This window comes from Daphnia magna, linkage group LG2 (genome assembly GCF_020631705.1).
Source record: "Daphnia magna isolate NIES linkage group LG2, ASM2063170v1.1, whole genome shotgun sequence".
NCBI classification, from domain to species: domain Eukaryota; kingdom Metazoa; phylum Arthropoda; class Branchiopoda; order Diplostraca; family Daphniidae; genus Daphnia; species Daphnia magna.
The window spans coordinates 1,637,418-1,638,879 of record NC_059183.1 but is presented as its reverse complement, the minus strand read 5'-3'; the positions used below and the strand labels follow the sequence as shown (position 1 = coordinate 1,638,879).

Below are 1,462 nucleotides of genomic sequence, written 5' to 3'. Positions count from 1 at the left end.
CTGTACGTTTTTCTAATATTTCACCGTCAGCATCCAAAAACTGAGTTGGTTTTAGTGGCAGACACGAGTCCAGTTTCATGCACTGACGATTGTGAAAAGGCCTGGTTATGTGATGGTTTAAATCACAACTAGGGCACAACACTTCCTTTCATGTTAAACATCGTATGCAATTCGCGACTGCCTTTCGCCATTGATGACAGCGTTGTGATTCTACTGGAGCTTCATGTATAATAAATGCAGCCATCAAATCTTCTCTTTTCGCATCCCATGCATTGTCAATTCTCTTCTGACGTTCTGACCACTTTTCATGGTTTTTCTTTTTTACTTCAGCCTGGCCTTGTAGAAGCTGCTTTGCAATGACGTTTTCCTCCCAAAGCTTTCTCATTCTTTCCTAAAGAATATCTATCCCTAGATAGATTTGATTAACTAGTGTGCAAAATGATTAAAACAATAACACTGTTTTATAAATCATGTACTTACTGAAAGCTTTTATTGCTTCCTCTCCTTCTGTCAAACTCAAGTCACCAACAAGATCAGCTTGGTCCCCCATTTCAATTTCGTTAGATTGGAACTGATTTTCACTTTCATCCAAAACAGAAGTCACAGACTTCCGATTAGGTGTTCTAGCAGGTATTTTTGTTGGAGATTCACTTTTTGACAAAATTCCATCCCTTTTGTTCAAAAGACCAAATGCCCTTCCTCCAAATCCAGCTCCAGGTTGTTGAGCCCTTTTTAAATTTAAATTTAAATCATTTAATTTAAATTCAATCATTTAAATTTAAATTTAAATTTCTCCTGTTTAACCTTTCCCTTTTCTTCCTTTCCGATTCTAATAGTTTCGTTCTTTTCCAATTGCTATTAGAAGGTGCAGTAGGGGAATCTTTTGGGAGTAATTTCGGGGCCATCTTTGACAGTACAAAATAAAGCAGACGACAGGCCGAGAGCCGGTTTTGCTTTTGCTTTCCTTCTTCAGCGCCGTGGTGGTGACGGTTGGAATCTGTCTGGGAGAGCCAATCAGAATGCCGGAGAGGTGCTCCCTCACACAAACCGAGGAGTTGAGACGTCTCGCGGAGACCATGTTGGTTTGCGTTTATGTTTACGGATGTCTCAAGGCACTGTCAACTTGGCTCGATTTGTGGTTGATAGATGGCACCGGCGGCCCGCCCTTTTACCCCTCCTTCTAAAATAAAAATCGCAATATCTTCTTAAATGATACGTTCTATAAAGAAAAAATTATGTGATTAGAATTTCCTTTTAAAGCTGCATTTAATGATACATTTTTTATTTTTTTCGTAAAAATAGCCCACCTGACACCCTTTAACAAGGCGAGATAGGAAAAGAATCCCGCCCTAAAGTTATAGTAGTCCATGGAAAATCATGATTCTTTGGTCAAAGAAACCCATGTTGCTAATCATATAATGCCATCTGACGGGCAACTAACTAGGTCGGGCCGACTCTTCTG

The 1,462-nt window shown here is 39.6% G+C and overlaps 1 protein-coding gene across 2 annotated transcripts in view; it reads right to left on the bottom strand.

The window, feature by feature from the left end:
- The window catches only part of LOC116917584, a 1,162-nt gene extending 256 nt beyond the window's left edge, over positions 1-906 (bottom strand). The window contains exons 1-3 of one of the 2 annotated variants that reach the window (XR_006643863.1): positions 805-906; positions 481-728; positions 7-408 (exon numbers count right to left, since the gene is read on the bottom strand). Coding sequence is in view for 1 of the 2 variants with exons in the window: in XM_045170232.1 (XP_045026167.1) it covers positions 392-408; positions 481-728; positions 805-905 (366 nt within the window). In the remaining variant the exon portion in view is untranslated. Of the gene's footprint in view, positions 409-480; positions 729-804 lie in introns of both variants that reach the window. The other variant, XM_045170232.1, reaches the window with a different exon arrangement.
- Between the last annotated feature and the right edge of the window lie 556 nt (positions 907-1,462).